This window comes from Emys orbicularis, chromosome 1, assembly GCF_028017835.1.
Source record: "Emys orbicularis isolate rEmyOrb1 chromosome 1, rEmyOrb1.hap1, whole genome shotgun sequence".
In the NCBI taxonomy this organism is placed as follows: Eukaryota; Metazoa; Chordata; order Testudines; family Emydidae; genus Emys; species Emys orbicularis.
Window position 1 is genome coordinate 21,292,409 of NC_088683.1, and position 22,070 is coordinate 21,314,478.

At 38.9% G+C, this 22,070-nt stretch overlaps 1 protein-coding gene across 1 annotated transcript in view; it reads right to left on the reverse strand.

The window, feature by feature from the left end:
- The window catches only part of SEMA3A (semaphorin 3A), a 423,962-nt gene that overhangs the window by 187,195 nt on the left and 214,697 nt on the right, over positions 1-22,070 (reverse strand). The window contains exon 2 of the mRNA XM_065423447.1: positions 14,124-14,328. Coding sequence (XP_065279519.1) covers positions 14,124-14,328 — 205 coding nt within the window. The remainder of the gene's footprint in view (positions 1-14,123; positions 14,329-22,070) is intronic.

A 22,070-nucleotide genomic window follows, 5' to 3' on the forward strand; every position in this document is an offset into this window, starting at 1 on the left:
CCACAGATTCTAGATCTGTGAATTGGGCCCAGGGTCTAGTCAGTGTTACACAAAAACAGATATAAATTTAAACAGAACTTTTAAAGCATAGACCTATTAGTTAACCTGTTAACAAGGGATGGAATGAAAAAGATTGAATAAAATAAGAACTGTCTTAAACCTTCACTCAAAAACTCAATCCAGACCTATTTTCACATTCAAAAATACCTGATTAATTGTTTGCACTGCCATAGTTCCTGGCCAGGGGCTCAACCAGCACCCACTGCAGTCAATGTGTTTCTTTCCCATTACTGTTGTGGTATTTCCAACCATACTGAAATCAGGATGTAGCCAAGATCAAGACAGACTATTCCTGCAAGATGTTCAATGTGATTTCAATTTGGGGATGAGGTAAAACTCCACAATTTTGCCTAGGCTTTTACCCTATTCTGAACAAAACTGAACAATTTCAGATGCAGTTCTATGAATGGCTTGGCTTTGTTGGATCATTACTTAAAAAGGGAAAATATTTTCTGAGTGCCAGCTTTCTATTTTTTTATTTAGAACAATGGTATTTATAATCACATCAAACACAATTTTACAAAAAGGCCATTTCATGCAAACACTTACTCATGAGAATATTGGCTTAATCGTGCCTGTAATTCCATTGACAGTGAAATCAATGGAACTACTCACATGAGGATGAATTTGCAGGATCAAGCCAATTTTTTTTTTGAAAACTCCTCATAAATATCAAGACAAAATCACATTTCATTACAAGAATATTAACCCAAGTGAGCAAATCCCATAGCCTTTGAATGAAATTACATTTAACTTTGTCTCAGTGAGTCCTTTTCGGAATAATTTAACCAAATCAAATTAGCACACAGAAGCTTTTCTGAGAAGGAAAATGAGTTCTGTAAATGATTATTGAAGTGACATAAGCTATTTACTGAATTATGAAGCTTGCATGAAATACATCATGGTATTCTGAAGAAATAGATGGAAACTACAGACTAACACCAGTGAAAATTATTATTACATGGTAAACTCCAGCAGTGATACCATGTTATCCCATGATTATGGGGTAGGTACGTAACTCATATCACCCCTATAAGTGAACTTTGCATTGGAAACATTCTCTAGGTTTGATGCCTAAATAATCAGTTTTTTGGAGCCGCTTCAGCCTTGAATGACTTGGTAAATCTCTCTCTCTCTCTCTCTCTCTCTCTCTCTCTCTCTCTCTCTCTCTCTCTCTCTCTATATATATATGCCAACCAGTTCCAAATCTAAGCAATAGAGTAGTACTGTAAAACATGTACAAAACTAGCTGGCTCAAAGCCTATTCAGATTTTTCTTATATTCTCTGTTCTTTGCTTATCTACTGTAGATGTTTACCTCTGCTTTTTTTAGAAGTACTTTATTTGAAGGATTGAATAACTTTTAAACCAGAGAATCTTTACACTACATAAAGCCAAAAGAATTGCTAATATGCAACAAAGGAAAATGTGGATGTACGGGGTATTAGTGTGATGATTAATCTGAGTATATAATGGACTAGATTTCTCAGCATCTAGGTAAATCAGCATCACAATATTTGGCCCACTATGTACATCCCCTCCCAAGGTGCACTTGTTCAACTGTTATACATGGAGTGTCAGATGTTCTACTGGTGTAACTCCAATGGAGCTACACAAATCTACACAAGTTTAGGATCTAGCCTTGATACTTCTGTGGATTTGTTTTTGTCTTTACTTAGTTTTGGAAATATTTAAAACACGGCGTAGTTCTCACCTCTTTCCATAAAGGGGTGAGTTTAAAGTGACAGAGAAGCTCTGACACTGCATTATAAGGCTTGCTGATTGCAAGTGGTCATTATCGTAGGAGATATATATAGCTATAAATACATAGATGTGCAGAGCTGTTAAAGGTATGAAAGTTTCAATACCTCTGAGTTCATATGTTCAGGTGCTAATTTCCAAAATGGTTTGGAATGCAGCAATTCATAGCAGAAGCTGGTTGAAGATAAGGGCAGATCTATCCTTCTACTTCTGATTGCTGTTCACATGCAAGGTTGAGCTTTTGCAGCTTGTAGGAGGATAAACCCAGTTGCCTTGGACAATCCCTCTCAGAATAAAAAAATGTGCTAATGCCCAGATAACCAGAAATACGGCTGCTCCCATTGACATCAATGGGCATTGTATCAGAACCTTATTACAATCCTGAATATTAGTGCGATTTTCAGAATGGAAATGTGTAAGAGCACAGTGGATGCAAGATCAGATTCAATGAAAATACAAATTATTTTGTGCTAGACTGAAATCCCTTACTTGCATTAGTGAGCAGTTACTCACATGAGTAGTCCCAATGAAGAAAAACTGAGATTACTCCAGTTCTCCATTCTGTGGAAAGAGTTCACAATCTGGTCCTTCTCTCTAGATTCCAGTGTCCAAAAGAGCTAATTGAATGGCTAAATTCAGTACCATATTGTGCTTTCATGCTGAGTTATTTTTTAATCATTGCTGTTTTAACCATTCTCCATTCATTATTTTGAAAGAAAAGGTGCCTCAAAATGTAAAGTCTCTCTCTCTTTTTTTTTTCTCTTTTGGTGTGGTTTCAAAGTCTTATAACCAGAAACAAGTGCACATTTCCTAACTATACCTCATGTTCTTCTCTTGTAATTTACATACACTGATCACTTCCATATGTCTGGTATAAGGTAAAATACTTTGTGTGCATAGTACTGAGGGTGAATGTACAGTAAAATAAAATTCAGCTTTTGTCATATTTTTTCATGCCGATAGAAAACATTTTAAAAAGAATTTCAGCTCTCAGAAATTTCCTTTTAAAGGCCTTCTGTGGCAAGTCTTGGCTAGGGAATCATTCTTAACAAATAAAACCTGCAAAAACAATGAGGGGTCCTTGTGACGCCTTAGAGACTAACATGTATTTGGGCATAAGCTTTTGTGGGCTATAACCTACTTCATCAGATGCATGATAACGTGACAACATGATCAGATAACATCCCTCTGTTAATATTCACCCCTTCTTGTCAACTGTTGAGAATAGGCCACTTCCACCTTAATTGAATTGGCCTCGTTAGCACTGACCCCTCACTTGGTAAGGCAATTCCCATCTTTTCATGTGCTGTAATATATATATTGCTTACTGTATTTTTCACTCCATGCATCTGATGAAGTGGGTTGTAGCCCATGAAAGCTTATGCCCAAATACATTTGTTATTCTCTAAGGTGCCACAAGGACTCCTCCTTGTTTTTGCTGATACAGACTAATACGGCTACCACTCTGAAATAAAACCTGTGTTGCTCAATCTTGCTTCCGGTACCTTCTATCCAATAAAAATTTAAAATAGCAAGTCTCTGATTTCACTCCAAGTTATACCAGTGTTACTCCTACATAGTTCTATTGACTTTAATGGAGTTGCTCCTGATTTGTGCTAGGATAACTGAGAGGAGAATCAGATCCCAAGAAACAAAAAAACAAATAAACACTTATGAGGATCAACACTGCTACATTTGAAGCAAAATGCAAAAATCCCAGTGATTTCAGTGGAAGTAGGGTTGAACCCTTCATGTCTGTTTCAACTGATTTGTCATTCTGTTTACTAGCTGTGATCATCTGATGCTTGCATACTCTGCATAGAAACCAGCTAATAAGTGACTCACAGAGGCTAAAAGGAGACCTCAGTGACATCTTGTTAGTTTTAGTTCAGAGCAAGAGATTTTTTTTTAAATACAGCAATATCTGTGTTAATTATTGTGCTGATTCAGTGTTTCTTTGTCAGTCTGTCATTAAAGTTGATATATCATTATGGAACAAAATGATATTCAGAACAGCCCTTATATCACATGAGGGGACAGGAAGTAAGTATAAAAGCAAATGTAAGTCATTTCCTGGGTTAATTCATGAAATGTCATATGGCTGCATTGAAGGCATGTGGAAGATGTGAACTGGAACTTATATTTTGAACGATCAAGGCAATCTCCAGTTTAAGAAACACGTGCTTCTTTACTTAGTCTAGAAGGAAAGTGTATGAAAACAAGAGACCTGCAGAATCCCACTCCTGACTTTATCTTGTTAGCTATTCCTTGCCATTAGTTTTAAACATGAACAAACCAAGGCCCTAATCCTGTAAATACTTGTGTAACTTTAATAGTCATCAAATACAATAATACCAATAATAAACACTCACTCAGGGCACAGTTCCCGCCACTCCGAACATTTACTGCATATGTTGAGAGCAAAATGTACAAGAGTATATGAAAAAGGTTAGAGAGTTCCTGTCTGGATTAGCTGAAATATCCAAATGATCAGTGAGATATTTCCAGTATTATAGCAACATAAGTTGTGCCATCTCAGTACACAACTACCAATACTTTTACAATAAGCACCTTTTTTCAGCTCTTTGTATGATGAGCATAAAAAATGACTCCTTGCTGAAATTTGAATTTGCAAATCTGAGAATAAGATACTATTCAATGTGAGTAAGTGTGGCAAGACTTTGGCTCTAACCAACATCTCACAACATTATTTAGCACCACTTTACAGATGATGAAACTGAGGCCCAAAGCCAAAAGAAAAAATATGGTCCAGTAGTTAGGGTGCTAGCTGGGGATACTAGAGATGGGTGTTCTCATCCCTGTTTTAACACAGACTAAATGTGGGACTTGGAGCATGTCACTTAGTTTCCCCATGCCTCAGTTTCCAATCTGTAAAGTGGGGATAATATCACTTCCCTTACACACAGGGGTGTTGTGAGGACAAAACGTTAAAGACTGGGAGATGCTACTGTAGTGGGGATCAAAGAAGCTAGAAGACCACACAGTGAGTCAATAGCAGAGAAGGATTTTTAGTTGTAATGATCTAAGCTGCAGGTAAGGAAAATGTTTTAAATATCTAATACACTTATATTTTAGCTTCATAATGTACTTTCTAAAAGAGACGCTTTTAAAAAAGACCAAAAAGATTTTTCTCTTTTTCTTTTCTCCAGAGAGCAAATCCTGTATGCCAAATTTCAGCTAGGAGTCCACTGTTATGACCAGAATACAAAGACCCCAGGATAGATGCTATAATAGCAATATTGACAGTTGGATCTGTACTGGCACAAGCTGCGTAGCTATAATGTTGGAAACAATATCCTGCTGATGATTAGGATATCTCAGCCAGTGTGGACAGTAGCTCTTTAAAATCACATCATGCTCCCTTCCTACATTTCTCTCTTGATGCACGTAGACTCTTGGCAGATAGACTCTGGCATTTCTTGGAAGAACAGAAACTCTGGAATTCACTTTTCTGGGAGAAAAAACAACATTTTTGCAGGTAGTTCAGGAGTTCATTTAATATATGTTTTTGCCATGGAGACTCTTCAGAACAATGGTCCTGGTGCTCCTTTTTCACCTCCTCAAGCTGAGGGGAACAAGAGAGGTCAAAAGAAGGCAGCTTGGAAGATAAGACCACGGCTCATCCGTTCTCTCGAAGTCCTGGTTATAGATACTGTTAGGTCAATAGAAGAATTCCTCTGTTGACCTAACTACCGCCTCTTGAGGGGGTGGATTTACTACAGTAGTGGAAAGATCCCTTCCATCACTTTAGGAAGTGTCTACAGTAAAGCACTACAGCAGTGAGGTTGTACTCTGCTTTCCCCAAGACTGTTCTGGATTTGAAATGTTTGCAGGCTGCACCTGCTTTCAGTCTCCCCGGGGCTGTGAACCCTTCCCCTTGGTAGCTAAATGATCCTCACCAAGTTATTGGAATCCTTTTCCCACATCATGCAGAAGCTTCCATACAAGCTAGGATGGCACATAGGAGCCAATACGGTCTTTACTTCATTAGAAAATAGGGAAAGAGGACTTTCTTTTTCTTGTGCTTGCATGGTAGATACAAAGCAAAGAACTGCACCATTCCTCAGACTGTTCTCTGCAAGATCCAAGTTTGCACAAAAATATTTATAAAGGAAGGGAACGTTATTTGACTGCTTGGTTATACAGTTCCTATAACATTCAGCTGGAGAGATAAGCAAGCAGCCCAACAAATGCCAAACAATTCTGAAGCATTAGAGGAATGGCAAACACTTTTGACTGTTTAGTATTTGGCTATCAAACACCAAGGGATGAAAAACAGGGATGATGCATAGCAGAATGGTGCCCACACATTTCAGAGACCGCTGCAGGTGATTTTTAGCTCACAGAAAATATGTAAATGTCAGGGTGGAAAAAGGATCACTCAAAATTTTATCATTTGGAATATTCAAAATTAAGCTGAAATCAGGGTCTAATTCTGCTCTTGTTCCACCAGTGTAAATTTGGAGTGACTCCAGTAAAGTCAATGCAACTATACCAATATAATTGAGAGGAGAATCAGGTCCAGGATCTGCATATCTCCTTAGATTTGCACAGATGCATATGCATACTTATGTGCAAGCCATATTATATGAAACTGGGTCATGCATATGCCATTTGAATGAGAAGACTGAGGTAACTCACACAGGGTAACAGACCTGATTTAGAATCAGCCTATTTAAAGCCTATTAAGAAAGGCTCTGCAGCCGCAGCCAGTCACCACCAGTGGGTGTAATTGGGTTTGGAAGAACTTGCTTATGCGATGAAGGTAGATACAGGAGAGGTGAACTGGAGCAAAGTCTTTAAGAAAATGCTAAACTTAATGGTACTGTATATTTACTTTTCTGGGCCAAATTCTGATTTCAGTAACTGCAGTGTAAATCCAGACGAACTCAGTTGACTTCAGAAGAGTTACTTGAGATTCAGAAAAGCATTTAATCACAAACTTAACTTTAATCAGTGGAACTTAACCATGTACTTCAGTGCTTCCATGAATAGGGATGCGTTCCCAAATTGGGGCCTTAGATGAGCATAACTGAGATCCGAATCTGCTCCTATGGAAGTACATGAAAAGTATGTAATGGTACTGTCTTCCTAAGACGCATGTCATACTTTGGGAGGTAAAAATGCCAGTGCCTTGTGTGTGCCAAACTTGCATAGTAGATGGTAACAACTGTGCCAAAAGTTACATTATGTATTCAGAAGACTGATGTTATAAGTTAAGGCAACACTTGTCAGAGGCGACTCAGTGAAAACAGAAACCTCATAGGCCATTAAAACTGAAAGCACGTGAACAAAGGTCCACTGGGTCGTAACTCTTCATGACAAGGATTGAGATACACTCTCCTCTATCTTCATCTGGGCAGCGCCTAGCTCATCCTGAGTGCTACTGTACTATAAAGTAATAATAATAAATAATAAGGATCACAAGAAGAAGAAGAAGATGACTAAACTTGCGAGTGCTATCGAGAGGCATTACTATAACGAATCCAAGCCCAACTCCAGCTCCATGAGGTTCGCCTAGTTGAGAGTCAAAGTACAGTAATGTTTATGAGAGAGAGAGAGACAGAGAGAGCTGTAACAGGGAGCACTTTTGAGTGGTGAGGGAGCCTACAGCACTTTTAAAAATGTTTGTGTCCTCAACAGCGGAGGCGAGCTCCCCTCTGGCTCTTTCACTGGGGGCAATGGGGTTCTGCACTACTCAAAAAAATTAGGAAAATAAAAGTGAATTTACCATCACCAGAGTTATGCTCACCATTCACAGCTGTTACCGGACGAGATGAGCTAGCCCACATGAAGGCTGCATAGGGCAGGCCCCTGTGACTGCACAGTGTACATGTGCACATTCCAGAAGGGGCTTTAATGCTACAGTAGAAGGAATTCGCTGAATAGCCCACCACCCACAGCAGAGCACTGAAGGGAACATCCACAAGTGACCTTAATTAATAAGCATACTAAGGCAAATTACAGAGCCTCATCTACAATTTTGACCTAGAGCTGCCACTGTCCACTAGTTTAAAAATAAGCATGTGGGAACCTGAGAATGATTTTACCCTTTTTTAAACTTTGAAACTTGGAAGTAGAATGTCACAGTCCTTGACATCACTTACAGGGATTTGTTTTCATCTCCCTCACTCAGGCACCGCCTCAGGTAGAGATCTTATTTTGCTTCAAATTGAATTGAGGTCAAGTCAGACTCTGGCTGATATGGGAGCTATTCAAATCATTGGCGCATCTTTACATGATTATTGCTTCCATTACAATTTGTCAGGCATGAACATGAGAGCAATAAAGGGTGAGCCTGCAGCCCAGAAAAGACAAATAGAAAGAAGACTCTCTAACACCAACTGCAGAAGATGTTGCATGTTGAATCATCAGTGATCAATTTAAGGATGTAGTCAAACCAAAACCAGAAGTGAAGGGAACAGAATATGGCAATATATTAAATGAAACCTGAAAAACACATCTTCTTTTAGGAAAGTCAAAAATAGGAATCATTTAGTGATTTCCTCTCTGATATAATTCCATGTATTCATGTACTATACATGTGTAATAATGGATAGGTGTTAGTAGACCATGAACACTGGAATAACCCTGTACATGCTGATTTCCCTATTTTAAACTTTTTTTTGGTCAGGTGTTGTGGTACCAACATGTACCTAAACGTGTCCCAAGCACTCAGAGATGCATCTCAGACCCAATCCAGCAAAGCACTGAAACGCATGCTAGATTTTAATCATGATGTGAGTAGTCCCACTGAGTTCAATGGGACCATTGATCTGATTCAATTCTTTGCTGGATCAGGGCTTTAAATATGATGCAACAAGCAGCAAGGGCAAGCTGCGCCATAGACAAAGAGAAGAGCACAGTTTCCATTACTATCAACCCAGCACCTTTTATGAACAAGAAACTGTATAGCAGGCCGAGTTACATGGAAATAGTCAGCCCTCTAAGAAAGGGAGAGTTTTGTAATTCAGAAACCACACTTTCTTTACTAGCATTTAATGGGAAAATTGGGAAGATAAAATAAAAATGTAGGGCCGGCTTCTCTTCCTCCTTGTTCTGGTCACTTTGAATCTTTTGTGCTAAATGGCCAGTTGAGAATTCCCCTACACAGGCAAGATCTCAGCTGATGTAAAGCACTTTAACTAGTCTCTACACCAACTTCCCCTCTCTCCAGTGTAGGGGGTACGCTGGGGGCAGAAAGGCTGTGTCACAGTGGGCCTCTGTTCTGTTCTGACCATTCTTATCTGGTATCTGGCCTTCTTGGGGAGCACAGTCAGCTAATGTTAGTGAGATCAGCATCTAAGCTACACTAACATACTCCAGGATCAGGACCAAGGCTGCCTGAAAATCTTGTGGCTGCATCTAAGTCCTGTACTCCCAACTCCTGTGACAAATGGATCTTGACATAACAGGAGCCTGAACTGTAGATCTTTTTGCAATCTACTGAGAACGGGGGCTGGAGAATCTTACAAGTCCTTGCTTATGTCCATAAACACTTGTTTTTCCTACCTCCCTGCTCCTCTTTCCAAGTTCTCAGTTCCCTTATCTTCTTCACAATGAGACTGAAAAGAGAGGTTTCCAGAGAGGACGATGTATGCATAATGTAATTTAATTATAAGACCCTATAAACAGGTATCTTGAGTTTTGAGACAAACTGTGATATTAAGTGAGGAGAGACATGTCTCCAATCAGGCCCTGTACATTATTAATGCTCTTACTAAAATGCTCTCTGATTTTTTGTTTTGTTTTGTATTGGTATTATGTGGCTGGCTATAGAATTAGGGAGAAAAAAAACACCTGCAAGTTATCAAGTGCAAGTAGGACAAGTTGATAAACTACCTTACCAATTAAATATCATACGTAGACTCACATGTACCCAGATAGTTCAGTGCTACTTGTCTATAAGAGAGTGAATGAAATTCTGGCACATTTGTAGGTTGATCATACACAGAGTCTGGGGGCAGCTCTTATTTTCATTCCAATTTTAGGCAAAATATCTATTCTTACTATGGCTTGAATGCAAACCAGGGAGTAGTACAACTGAATCTACATGCAATCTTCGTCCAGTTACTTATTCTTAAGTAACGTGCATCCAATTGAGCAACAATAAAAAAAAAAGAACCACATATGTACTTTTACCAAACATACTAAGAGGATTTAGAAATTTTCAATAAACAAATGGGATGAGACAGATGGATATGAGAAACTTTGAGTTCATAAGATTTACTCATGACAAAAATCAGAGTTGCCTTGGGGAGAGATTTATGAAAAGGTATTTTAATGAGAATTCTTTTTAGTAATAACAAAAACAAAACTTCTTGTAGCTAGATCTAGCATTTGTTTATGCTGTTGGTTCACTGCATAAAAGAAAAAGAGAGAGATGGAGCAGATGGAAAAAAAGGGAAGGAAAGAAAGGAAAAATCCATGTGGAGCTAAGACTATATTTATTGTTTTAAACTTTGCACTCACAACTTGATCACCATCACACAGAGAACTCTCTATATAATAGATGCTTTCTGAACAGAACCTACAACCTAATAACATAGTAGAGCTCATTACACTGTTCATTGAAACACAAGTCATTGGGATAAAAAGAAACTTTAAGAACATGTTATTTCCTCACTGTTTAACAGTTGTTTTATTAAAGGCTTTCTTTGCATCTTGGAAATTAAATTTATTTTTGTTATTTCACCAGATGCAGCCTTAAATAGCTACAAAAAGGAGGTGGAGGTGGTGGGGATCAGATTAACCTGCAATAGTTTTAAGCTAATTTTTTCCCCATATTTAGGACATGATCCAAAGCCCACAGAAGTCAATGAAAAGAATCGGAAAGAAATATTGTCTGGGCCAGATCTCTTTCCATTCATGGACCTACGCGAAATGTTTGTGTTTGAGATTTATGGGATGAAATCCTGACTTCTCCTGAAGTCAGTGTGAGTTTTGCGAGTATTGACTTCAATAAGGACAGGATGTCATCTCTGTTCGCCCCATATTTGCTTTCCCTGGTGAGCTGCCCAAATCTGACTGCTACAAAGCCAAGAGACCCCATTTTTCTAACATGTCACTTCTGCAATGAACCTGAAAGCATCTTTTTGGTCCCTCTTCCAGAAAGGTGGCCCAATTTATAATATATTTATTACATGGACTCCCTCCCTTGCCCTACACAAAATGTGCTCGATATGATACTTCTAATCTGTGAGACTGAGCGACGGGAAGTCAAAAGAAAGTAAGAATGGGAGTTCACTGAAATGTCTATCTGGCAACCTGAGAAATGACAGAGCTAATAGTGGACCTTTGAAAACAAGTGACCATAGGAAATTAAGGTTGGCAGGGATTTAACCCTTCATGAATCACTTTGGAAATTTTAAAGCCAAATGCCTGCATGTTTTAACTATGTTTGACATCTAATTAGTCAGAAAAAAACAAGAAGCTAAAATAAATCCCTATTGTTCTTTAGAAACAAAACAATGACAACTGGCTACAAGGCATTTGCTTAGGCAAAAATCAAGTGTACATTCAAAAACAAAAACACAATGACTGTGAGTAAAACAACAGAAGAAAAATTGTTTGACACATTCTTTTTTACCCTGCATGTTCTCATTCATTTCACAGTTTATTTTATTAAACTGCCAGGCTCTCTATGCAGAAATAGAACTGCTAGGTAATTGGAGGAGTGGGGTGTTATTTTTCCTAATTGCTAGTAGTTTTAATACCCATTAGTCCCACTGGTAAGAAAATGGCCTATGGTATCTTCACATGAGATCCACATTGATATGTAATATATTCTTTCATTGCCCACAAACTATATTTTCACTAGGCACAGCTCTTAAAGCAGCATACTCACAAAGCACTGCGCCTATTTATCCACACGGCATTTTATCAGAAGGATAATTAGCCATCTGAAAAACACCAGCTGATAAGTCTTACTTTTCTCTATTTTATAATAACTAGAAACGTATGAGTCCATCCTGCAACATGCTGAACACTTTGGCCTCGCTCCAGCAGAACTCTTAAGCATGTGTTCAACTGTAAGCATGTTAGTTGACCCAGGCAGTCAGTAGGACTACCCAAAGGTTTAAAGTTAAGCACATGCGTAAGTGTTTTGGTAGACTGGCCTAATGTGCTCAGCACCTTGCAGGATAGAGCTCTTATTTCGCACATGCTTAAAATTAAGCAGGCCCTTAAGTGTTTTCCAGGATTGGAGCTAGAGTACTCATTGTCTTGCGGTCATTTCATTTTTACTGCTTGTTCAGTCAATTACACAAACAGCACCAAGGAGTCTATCAGTTTCCTGAGTTACTATTGTGAAAAACTTTGCCCTAGAAGCTGGTGTTTATTAAATAAAAAACTGTGAGAATTAGATTCTTGTTCCCAACAGAAGCAGAAGTTAAAAACAGCCAGCCAGCAGAATAATCAAGTGTTGCAAAGCTGGTTATATGTTTGGATATGGTATCAATGTATACAAACTATGGGCCAGATTCTGCCACCCTTCCTCAAACCAAAGTATCACTTTATTACGCAGCTAGTCCCACTGATTTCAATGAGAAGATTCAGCATTAGTATGAGTGGCAGAATTGAGCCCTCAATAAACTTTAATGGGGTGAAAAATAGCAAACAATTATTAATTAGCCATTAAACACTTTAATGGTTCACTTTTAAGCAACACTTGAAGTTAAACTTCTATATAATAATTTAATTGAGTTTTACAGTAGGCTCATTAAAGTTTGGAAGTTAGATCACAAACAGTGAAAGTGGTATTTAAAGAGTTTTATAACATGGCACATGCATCAGGTTGTCTCTCAGATTAAATTATTTAAAATAACCAATTTGTATTTATTAAATATAAAATATTTTTCTCACAAAGTGACACATTTTGAGAACCATGTAGCGTCCTTTTCATATATAAAGTGGTGCTTACACACACGCACGTTCTTTTTAAAATATGCACATTCATTTATTTCACAATGAAGTCAAAACACATCCAAGTTTTATAGGTGTTTAATGTTCTGATTTAAAGTGTGAAAATGACGACTGCCTGGAATCACTGAGGTGTTTCTTTCTTTACACTTGTGCCACCAGAAAGACAGATTCTGCCTGTTATGCAAAAAGTAGAGAACATACTTCTCCTGGCATGAGATATATAGACTATACAGCAGACAGAGATTGACATCTATGACCAGAAACACACGTTCACTTTTTTGCATTGTAGAAATGGTACATTTCTCCCCTCCACCACACACACACACACACACACACACACACACACACACACACATTTTGAACTCAAGCTACTTTCCCCCATCTCCCCGCCATAAATCATCTGGGATTATAAGAAGTCAACTTTTAGGGGTGGAAACCTCTTTTAGTAATAATAATACCTAGCTCTTACAGTTTAATTTTCTATCCCATTTGTATACTGTCCAGCTTTTTATTTTTTCTCTCTACAATGTACATATATAGAATCTTTAATGAAATGTCCTGCATTGATAAGGGAGAGGGTATGCCTGGTTCTTCAGAGTCCTGACTTTTAATAATAGCAATAATTTTACTAAAGTTAATTACTGACAATGCATTGTGTCTAATGCTATGCCAATTTCCAAAGGTAAGTGTAATATCATGGTTATCTTCCCTAAATAACACATTCTCTCTAAGGATTACTGAAATATACTCAAAGTACATATGATACAATTTCATTTAAGAAAAAAAATTGCATTGCATTGAAGATCCACATACAATATTCTAGTACATTATTCCTTTTTCTGGAGCTGATCTGTTCCTTTCAGTTTATACTTTCTTGGCAAACCCACCATCTACTGCTTATGTGAGGCATCTGATTGTCAGATCTGTACAAACTGAATATTCATGACTGAGATTTAACCACTTCATGCATAAAAAAACCCAACATAAATCTCCCTCTATTCCATCGTGTTTGAACTAGATAAATACTCTGTTGTAGCTGTACAACATGCCCAGAGCAGCACAAAGATTAATTGGGTGGTCAAATATGTCTAATCATTTTTAAAGAGTAAAGTCCTATGAAATAATATAATGTTCTTACAAAAATCAGCATATTCTAGAATCTTTGTCTGCAAATGTAACTAACTCTTCTTTGTCTGCATTTAAACTGAGTAGTATTGAACATAAGATGGGTTTTTAAGTGTTTGAAAATATTTTCTATAACACAAATCTCCATTTTTTTAGTTATAAGGAAAAGCAGGAAAAATAGGAACAGATCCTAGGAAAAGAGAGAGAGGAAATAAAAGACAACAACAGACTTACCTTTATAGGATAATTTGAGTCTTGGCACGTTATTCTTCACATGCTGGCAGTTCACTCTTTCTGCTAGTAATACTCCCAAGAAAAGCAATGCAATCCTATTCAGCCAGCTCATGCTGCAGACGATACTGTAGGGTCCTTGTATATTGGAGTCTCGGTGCCCTCGGTCCTGTAGGGTACAGCCGCAGAACTTCAACCAATCTAGAAACTGGAGGTAACAGGTGATTGAGGTCAGTTTCATTCATAAACGCAGAACAATCAAGACCTCATGGCCATGCTATAGAACATCTCTCGTTCTTCTGCCACAGTCGGTGAAGCAGTGAAAACTTCAAGCCCCTTCCAATACACGGGCACAAAAATTGAGCCAGACAGTGGATAATGAGGCACAACTGTTGTGGGGAAGGGGGGGGGGGGAAATAACAAGGGCTGCAGCAGTGGCGCTTAAGGAGCTGTGCCTTTTATCTACGCTCCTCTGATAGCCAGTGCCACGAGCTAATCCTGCTCCCTGCTTCAGTGCAAGCAACTGAATGAAAGGGAAACAGAGAGGCACAGCGAGCAGCACTGACTTTTCCTGTGCACATGTAGCGGGAGATGACACAGGATCCCGCAGACAGGTTTTTCCCAACACGCTCTTACACTAGCTGACAATGGGAGAAGAGAAAAGCACAACCCACTCCCCTTCCCCTGCTGTCACACAACACATGCAAAAAACATCTAGGCAGAGATTAGAGGAGGGAAGAGAAACCTCCACCAAGCTCGTGAAAGGCACGGAGCTATAAATTCACCTCCAAAGGCACGAGCGATTTTATAGCCAGTTGGGGGATTTGATTTGATTTGATTTTACCATTTTGAATAAAAAAACACCCCCTGCAAAAAATAAACCCTGAATAGTGCCACCCACATAAATAACATCTCCTGCCCATAGTGTAATCCTGTATGACTTGCTCTCAGTGAACAAGTAAGGGAGACTTCCATCAACATAACTTTACCACTGAAGCTTTTAAAGCCTTGTTAGGAAAAGTTCCTTTACCCTCCCCCCCACCCCAATCCAGCAAAAGAAATTCCTAGTAAAGCTCACTTCAACAGTCAGTTCAAGACATGTATAGGTCCAGCGGGGCTTGTAAATTATACTGGGGGATTCTCCAAAGGATTCTTATAAATTTAAGATGTCCACAACCTTCCAATTGCTTGGACACTCTGGTATTATTTTATGTGTTTTTTTTGTTTGGTTGGTTTTTTTTAATAATTGGGTGAAACTCATTAATGAAGTTGGTTTTTTTCCCTCTTATCATAATGGGTGAAGGAAGACTGCAGGAAGACCCCAATGTCTGCTAAGTGTTAAGGAAAACTTTAAATACAAACATAAACCTGCCCCCCCCCACACACACACATTCTCCTTCTTCAGTGCTTGAAGGATTACCAGAGTCTTCCAGCCATGCAGAATCGTCAAACATTCAAGTAAGCATAGGAAGTCAACCTTTACTAAAACAAGCATGTTGTCCAAGCAGTTTAGTATTTCCATCTATTTTGTTTTAAACTTTTCCAGAATGAAAAGATTGACAGATATTTTACGACAGTAGAAGCTAAGGGTCAAATTATGACTCTCTTACTCAGATTGGTGAATAACTAATCATATAAATAGTGTCAGTAAAGTCAATGTAAAAGCATCATAATCTGGCCCCAATAGAATACAACATCAGTTTTCTACACCTACATGCAGGTACAAATTCACTCTTTAGGATATAAGGTTTACTCTATTCTGAGCTTCAAACAGAAGTATATATTTGAAAAGCTGCAGATGGTTTTTATTCTAATTAAAAACTTAAACACTTTTTAAAAAAGGGGTGGGGGGGAGGGCTTAATACTGTTGTAAACTAGACCTAAACATTCTGTCAACACTGGTTTCATTGCTTAACATTTGCCAAAGGGAAAAAAAGTTTTTTTTCCATCCCTCTTTAACAAATTCTTCTTCCTCCTGAGTTTAATTCCTTAATCCAAGGGCATTGTATCTGCCAGATTCAGCAATTCTACTGATCAGCGGCATTGTAAAGAAAATAAAATCCAAAAAATAATGTTGATTTTGGTCATTCCCACACTTGTTATCCTGAGCATTTTCATGCTCCGGGCAGTGGATTAAAGCTCCAAAATGACAAGAGACGCCTGTCTGTTTTCCATGGATTACTTACTACAGACATTCACTCTGCAGAGGAATTCATGTCACTTTGAGATTATTTGGAGAATTGGCCTAATGAATTATCCTTTTGTGTAGAGCAAACAATAAGAAACAAAACACAAAAGATGCACCATATTCAGGACTTTATAAAAGCACATCATTTTACAATGATGTTATTACACTCAATTTACTGCTAGTTGGATAAAAGAGATCTAGCTCCTTTTTTTCTCATAAGTATAAAAGAATAAGTAGCTAAAAATGAATCTTTATATATAAGATATATAGAGAGAGAGAGAGAGAGAAAGAGAGAGAGAGAGAGAGAGAGAGAGAGAGAATCACTCTAGGCTATTTTCCAGGAAATGAAATAAATAAATCATTGTTTCTGACCAATATTGCACAAAAAATATGGATTGCATACCATGAGTAGTAAAGCTGTTTAAGACTTCATTTTGAGAAAGAAAACATAGACATGAGCCACAAGGGTATGAGAAACGTTCTCTCTTTTTGCCCCCCATGCAGGGGCCACTCACAATCACAGTCCCGATGCTTTCCAAAGGGACATGACAACTGAGATAGCAGGGTTTAGCTGTCCTTAAGAGTCAGATTTACAACCCCAAAAAGTGAGATTCAAGGCCAAAGAGTGGTGTGGTAGGTCATTGCTTAAAAAAGGGACTCTCATCTTTGGTCCTTGGCGACATCCAATAGTCCAGGTTTTTAATCCAACCAGCACTTAATCATTTGTTTAAAAATGTACACTGCTTAATATTGCATATGAAACACTTAAATGTCCTAATTCATATTGAAGTCTAAGGCTCATGAGAATTCTATATGCAATGCAAACCATTGGATTGTAATAAAAAATAATTATTTGCTGGTTGGAACAAAAACCTGGATGATTGGAGAACCCTGAGGACATGAATTTGTCCAGTGTGATTTAAATTTTGAACTGTATTTTGCAGAACCTGAAAACTTTCGATCAAGTCCTGCTCAGTTTTTGGGTGAACTCATATTTTTTTGAACATCAAGTATTCACACACACACACACACACACACACACACACACACACACACACACACACACACACACACACACACACACACACACCTTCTCCCCCCACATAGCCTCCTTTCTTCTTTTGCACATGTATAGAACATGGGCCTGTTGTCTCCATGGTTACCACAGTACACAAATTTGGAAAGCCACTCTCCAAGCTGTAAGCCCTCTTCCTGAGGTCTCTTTCAGTGCCTGAGTAAAAATAATTTACACCTGTATATATTTACTCAAAATGAGTGAGATAAGCCTAGGAATGTGTGTGTGGGTGAGACAGCAAGCTAATGAGTGAGTCTCACACCCAGTGAGTGAGATTTGACATGTCTGTGCCAACCCAAGAAGATGGGAAGAAATAGAAGGTGAGCCCACGGTCCTGCCCCCTGCTCTGCGCCAATAAGCAATGCTGGCCACTCAATCAATAGAGTAGATGCTGCTCACCTCCTCTAAAGAGGAGGGCAATGGCTACACTTCCCCAGTTTTCAGGAGGCTTTGTCTCTCAAAGAAGCCCAATGCCATATGTTGCTTCTGCTGGCACAGGGTGACTCTACACAGTCTCCCACAAAGGACTTTGCTTAGTAGGCACAAGCTGACCTATTCTTTTAAAGCAAGTCCCAGCAATGCAAAGTCTTGTAATTCAGGGTGTTCAACAACTTACTTTCAAATTACAATTGATTCTTCTTTCCCCCCTGGTCAACATATCCATTTGCAAACAATCCTAATTGATTGTCTCATAGATGGCGAGACCAGTTCAGAGAAAGTAAAATCCAGTTCAGATCTTCACCCATTCCTCAGTCAAATGAATTCTTCTCCCAATGAAGTAAAGGAGAAGACTTTGTCATTGACTTTAAGGATTATGACATTGCTATTGGATGTGCTGTATAACAGCTCCAGTTCAAGAAAAACAACATTTCGTATACATTCTGTTTCCTGTACTTGTTCCAGATTTTACACTTATCTGCCTTATCTTCCATAGTAACATGCATGCCTGGCTAGAATATGGCATCTCAAGCTCTGTGGTTATACTTCTCAAAAGCCAGATAGGCATAGTGGGTTCTGTTTAGCATTTCTGGCCTCCTGCTGTGTGGCATTATGAATCAATGTTCTTTATACAGCCTCTCTCCATATGCAGTAATTTCACCTCGATAGTCCCTATAAAAGTTTATGCTTGGAAGTGTCTGGGCTTTTCCCATTGGCTATCCATCTAGAATTACCCTCTCAAGCTTTTGTAAATTGGGGTCATTTTGTGTTTCTCATTTGTCAAATGTTCTTACAGAAATGAGTATTACTTAAGTCACATTTATTTCAAACTCCTATTGCTGCTGCTCCTTGCTTTTAGTACTTACAGGAGCTCCTGAAAGCTGTGCTGCTGGACAAAGCTCTTTCTCAGCTCTGTATTTCACATTTTCAAATGCACTTTTGCATTGTCATGATCATTTTCTGCTACTTAGGTGCTACTTTACTTAGCTATGTTGACATTCCTATGAATCTCTGTAAGTCCTACTTCTTTTGGGGGGTCCTTACCCAGTTGTCTCCACCTTTCCTTCTCATTTGTCACTGAGAACTTGTCCTCTATAATTAATTTTGCTCAGCTTGATCTGGCATTTTTTCCTAATTTGATTAAAAGTTCTATACTTTGGCAAAGATAAGACATCTACTTTGATTGGAAGCTTGAGGATTTTTGTGGTTGTTTTCTGCTTTAAAGGGTATTCTCTAGTTCAAACAAATTAATGTGCTGAAGTTTTACTATGTCACACAGGAGGTCAGCCTAGATGATCATAGCGGTTCCTTCTGGCCTTATAATCAATGAATCTAAACTGCAGAATTTTATGCTGTCATCCCTTGTAGAGTTGATCATTGTCACCCTAAATCAACAACTACTTCCATCCAAATCCTAAAAGGATCTAAGTCTCAATGCTGTGGTACATTTTAAGTACCTAGGCAATCAAAAAGAGACATTATTCATACATATACAGTATAATTCCAGTTCTCTGAATTCCCTTTATCCAAAAATCCTAGTTAGTCAAATCCACAGTGTGTCCCCCATGTAGCCCTGTGCTACTTACAGTACACTTCTGTGTTTCTGAGTTTCCAGCTATCTGAAACTTTCGGATGTCCCCCAGATAATTTGGATAAATAGGTGCATACTATATCTACACAAAAGGGAGCTGAAAGGGTAGAGTTGCACTTTAGCAGGCTGGACTTGCCAAAATCCTTGGCTTGCATCCAAATTTGAAAACACTCTTGCATTTTGAAGGCTAGACATGATGCCCGCAACGCTGTCTTGGCATGTCTTTGGTAGCCTTATTCAAATCTTTTGGATCTATACAAATGCTTAACTTGTTTGGTATTATTATATGTGGCCATAATGTTAACCAACTCAGTATCTGTATTCTCTCAAGAACACTGAAACTTACCATCCTGTCATATTCAGCTTTTACTTTATTTCTCTGTGCTATTGGGGTTATATATGATGCAGGTATTTTTGGCAGCACGTTGGGATCTATATCAATGTGATGTGTTTTATTCACAATTCATTCAGGTCAGTTAAACACCTCATCACATTCTTTAAGAATATTCTCTGCATCCTGTTCTGTAGACAGACTATACACTCATGTGATCAGTTGCATTCAGACTGCTCTTCAAACCTAAGCAAACCTGTTGCATTATTTCCGATTCTATGGAGTGGGGGTCCATCATCAGACACACCTGATCATGTAGCTTTGCCACATGTAGTAAAGGTGTGACACAAAGGCATGCTGGTAAGAAATCTTTATAGCCTAGCCCCAATCACATGGCATGTGCCATGGAAACAAAAGGCTTATACCCCTGTCATATGGGATGGGTCATTAACTGCTGTTTCCAATGGATGCCGGAATAAGCTGTGGGGTGCTCTTCCAAACTGAAGAGAAGCATCAAATCTCTTAACTTTCAACTGCAGCTACTTCAGTCCCCCTGATTGGTTAAGCTTATTGATTGATATACGTCAGCTGCAGAAATATTGGCAAGGATATATGCCCTTTATGGGGGGGGGGGCGGGAGGACAAATGTGAGAGTCAATTTACTAGTTCTTCACAGCAAAGCAGACATCAAGAAAATCAAGACAGAACAAAATAATACAACTGCCTCCTAAATCCTGACCCAGCCCCACAACAAGCCCTAAGAAGCTAAGCTGTGCCCAGGGGATTCTTTGGAGCGGAAAGATACCCTCCCAAATACCAAGCCACAGAACAACTGATCCCCCACTGCCCTAATCCACAAGGATTAGGCAAATGGCCTGAAATGGTAAATGATCCACCAATCCTGTTCTTGATCCTTCCCTAGCTGACTTCTGCCCTAGATGCTAAGACTCAGGCCACTGGAATGTACATGAAGATGCTATAGAGGTGGGCTCTTTAGTACTCATATCTATGCATCTTATTCCATTGCCCTGATTACCATATTGTCAGAGCGCCAATCTTTAAAACATTTATACTCACAGCACCCCTGTATGGTAGGAAAGTGCTTTTATCCCCATTTTACAGAAGGGAAACTAAAGCACAGAGAGACAAAGGTATTTAGACACCTAAAAAGTTACATATATGTGCCTAGTGGGTTTTTAAAAAATGCTTCAGGGCTACCTGCATCGTTAGGCACCTAAATAATTTTAAAAATCTAGTCATAAGTGACTTGCCCGAGGTCACACAGGAAGTCTGTAGAAGGGAGGAGAATTGATCCTGAGTCTCTCCAGTACCAGGCTAGCAAGTTAAGTGCTGGACTCGCCTTCCTCAAGAGCGGGAGCTCCCCATCAGGCCTAGAAAGCCATCTACTCTATGCAGCTGACCCTCACCAGTCTTACTATGTCTGGGACCCATCACGGCCCTATGACAATTTTCTTAGTAACCTCTATTGATGAGTGTCAAACACTTGAAAGAAATTAGCACCATTTTCCATGGCACTCATTCATCACTGGGCTTTTAAAAAGCCTAGGTGCATTGCACTTGAGTCATGTGCAAAAACCACAGAGTCCCTGTGCAACATCTGCTATAATCATTGTTCTTTCCTGTTATTTTTTTCCCTACTCAATGGTTCATTAGTAGTATATGACAAAGACATCAGAGCAAGAACATTAGAACAACTGCTTGTCATTGTCACACATTGGTCCTAGCTGACTTCCCATGCTGGAAAAGTCTTTCTAATGAGGCTTTCCTTGTACAGGGAATGGGAAGCCTGATTCTGTTAAACAGAGTGTGTGGGTGCAAACATTCTTTGCAAGATCAAAAGAGATCACACAAAATGTAGGAGCTATATCGTTGGTGCATGTTTATTTGAGACCAAAAATTGATAGCTATTTAATCACTACTGAGATACTCTGTGGAAACTGGGGGTGGTAGGTAAACTGTGATAGATCAGGAAAACTCAGCTGAACTTTCAATAATTTGACCTCTGTGAATGCTTTTAGTGGCAGCAATATGTAAAGTGTGTGTGTCTGAAGGGAGAGATGTGGGATGGGGTGGGAGGGAAGGCAAAGGAAAACAAACTCTAAGAAAGCATTAACTCTCTTGCGGATGAATGGAGATTTCAGAAAGGAGGGTAGGGGAAGAGAGGACATCATATGCCTCCTCTAGGCTGAACATGAAACTATTTAAGAAGGGCTCACTGTATATTATTTTCCTGTGTGTTCCTGTGACATCATTCTGATGATATTTGAAGCAGGTAAACACAGACACAGGAAAGTCAGGCTCTTTTT